The following is a 2,966-nucleotide window of genomic DNA, read 5'->3' on the forward strand; positions in this document are numbered from 1 at the left end:
TTTGGATATACTATTCCTAAATGGTATACTGGCTGCAACATCATTACAAATGTGTCTAAAGCAGAGTTAACAGTAAAATTAAGTTGGCAATGACATTGGCAAATGGCAAAAACAACATTTTTCTGAATTGTGTACTAGCTGTAGGTAACTGTTACTGGAAAATATATATTTATTCTGCATGCTCTTTTAAAATGGAGTAGTATGTATTTGTTACAAATATATCCTGCTTTTCACAATGCACATATTCCTGAGAAGCTATGATTAAAATGAATTTTAAAAATGCCAACTTCTATAATAAAAAGCACATATCTGGAGTCTTTTTATATTTAAATCAACTCCTAAACTGTGTTTATACATCTAACTAGGATTAGAAAGTATACAAAAAGACACATGGTCACATTTATTTTTGAACTGCTACTGACTATGGAATTAAGAGGCAATTTCTGAACTACAAATATTAACACTGTTGGTTCAAGTCTGTCGGCCCTCAGAGGTTAAGAAAGTATCTAACTAACTTGTTCTGTTGACTAGATTCTGACTCATAGTGCCACCATGTGTGTCAGAGTAGAAAGTTCACCATAGGATTTTCAACAGCTGATTTTTGGGAAACAGACTTTTTTTAAGGCACCATGGAGTAGAGTTGACAATCCAACCTTAAGATTAGCAGATAAGAGCATCAACTCTTTGTACTACCCAGGGCCTTCAAGAGCTTAAGAAAAGGAAGAAGCAAGGAAGAGGGGAACCCACAGAAGACAAATGTATATACATAAAATGTATATAAAAGCAAAAAAATAATCCACCTCTCTGCCTTTCTGCAGACTTACTACCTGGCCAAAATCTCCTGTTGGAAGATTTCTAGAATCACCTCTCCTAAATGAGTCCCTATATGACTCATCTACTATTTCTCACCAAATGCTTTCTACAGGAGTTATGGTTTTCAGGTCTTAATGCCACAGGTGAAGTCTGGCCTCTTGTGAGAGAAGCCTACCATCTCACTTTATCCTTTATAACACCTAGCACAAATGTGGAACCCAACGAGCTCACGGATCTTCAGGCTATTTCCTGTTTCGTTTCTAAATTTAAGTGCACAGTGGTCTATTAGGAGTCCTACCAACTGATCAGGAGTGACAAGAAGTAGAGATCATTTAAGGTGTGAGACAGTAGAAAGATTTTTGCTACAATCTCTGTGGCAAAACAACGTTATTTAAAAGAAAATAACTTATAAAAGAGGTGAAGGCAACAAAGATAAATACTATATCACACACAATCCTGCAGTAACAGTAAATAACAGTAATTTTCAAGGGGATACACAGACACTCCTGCTGAACAGAAGTGGGAAGGCGAATGGGACTACACAATCATGAATATATACATAGGTTTGACAAAGGATATCTTGACATATGTGATTTTATGTGCTGCCAATATACCCATGAATATAGAGCATACAGGGGGCAAAGTTATGAAAACTTCTTAGCTATAACCAAACTTGTGGGAATGAGTCACTGGGTCAGGGGCTCAGGACAATAGTATTGGGGGACACGCCAACTGGTATAACATAGTCCACAAAGACAGTGTTCTACATCCTACTTAGATGAGTAGCCCCTAGGTCTTAAAAGTTTATGAACAACCATCTAAGGTGCAACTATTGGTATCTCTCTGTCCAGAGCAAAGAGTGAAGAAAATCAAAGACATGAGGAAACTATTAGTACAAAGGACTAATGGACCATGCGAACCCTACCCTTCATGACTATGAGACCAGAAGAACTAGATGGTGCCTGTCTACCAATGCTGACAGCTCTGAAAGGGATGACAATAGAAGGTCCTCGAGAGAGTGGGAAAAAATGTGCAAAATTAAAAATAATTAAAAAGACCAGCCTTATTGATCTGAAGAGAAGGGTAAACCACTGAGACTATGGCCCTTAGACACTCTTCAAGCTTGAAACTGAACTCACCCCAGTGGCTCAACTTTCAGCCAAATAATAGATAAGCCACTGGGGTGAACAACAGCACCAGAAAGGTACACACTCCTTAGAACAATCAACTATAAAAGATCAAAAGGGCAGCATTTACTCAGCGATAAAGCTCAGGAAGTAGGAAGGGATAGGAAACGGCAAATGGAAACAGTAAACACAAAGAGGAAGTTGGAAGAATGCTGTTTAGCATTGTGGGGATTGCAATCAATGTCACAAAACAAAATGTGTATGAATTGTTGAATGGAAAACCAATTTTCTCTATAAACTTCACCCAAATCACAGTGAAAACTAAATTAAAACCAAAAACAACTTATCATTTGCATGTTGTTTCTACAAACATCCTAATTGATCTCCGAGTACAGCCAAAGAGTGAATAAAGCCAACCTGAAAGTTCCGAAACCATATCCTATTATCCAAAATGGTGAAAGTAAACACATGGTCCACAAATGGCTGGCTTTTGGGATGATACCGTGGTGTAGAAAAGATCTAGTGAAGAAAAGTATATATTAGTTCTTTATTCCAAGATATACCAAATATGTTTTAGATGGTTAAGTCAACAAAGAATCCAACAGACACTCATTTGTAATATATTATTAAAAAAAAAACTTTCTAAGAAAGATATTTACCTGAATAAAGAGTTCTTTTAACAAAGCATAATGTGGTAATTCATCAAATGCCTATAAAACAAAGCAAACGTATCATTGGACAATAGCAGATTACCTTATCTGAAGAGATTGTGTGCGTTTATGTCTGTGTTTTTAATGTTCAACAAATTAAATTATATAACTAACTATATTCACCAAAAAAAAAAACAGCATATAGAGTAGGAATATTAGACCTCATGCACTGAGTAAGAAACTTACTGGATCAAAAGATAAAAGGGGCCGAGAACCTTTCAAACAGTTTCCAGTCATCTTTAGTTCAGCTAGGGTATGAACTAGAAAAAGAAAAATTGTAACAACAAAAGTTACAACTCTGGCACAATTACTTTAA

At 36.2% G+C, this 2,966-nt stretch overlaps 1 protein-coding gene across 1 annotated transcript in view; it reads right to left on the reverse strand.

Moving 5' to 3' along the window:
• The window catches only part of BRIX1 (biogenesis of ribosomes BRX1), a 20,915-nt gene that overhangs the window by 832 nt on the left and 17,117 nt on the right, over positions 1-2,966 (reverse strand). Inside the window, 3 exon segments of the mRNA XM_007957835.1 lie at positions 2,358-2,459; positions 2,600-2,650; positions 2,837-2,910. Of these exon segments, the coding sequence (XP_007956026.1) occupies positions 2,358-2,459; positions 2,600-2,650; positions 2,837-2,910 (227 nt within the window).

Source organism: Orycteropus afer, unplaced genomic scaffold, assembly GCF_000298275.1.
Source record: "Orycteropus afer afer isolate SDZICR_OR568_19922 unplaced genomic scaffold, OryAfe1.0 scaffold00804, whole genome shotgun sequence".
Lineage (NCBI taxonomy): Eukaryota > Metazoa > Chordata > Mammalia > Tubulidentata > Orycteropodidae > Orycteropus > Orycteropus afer.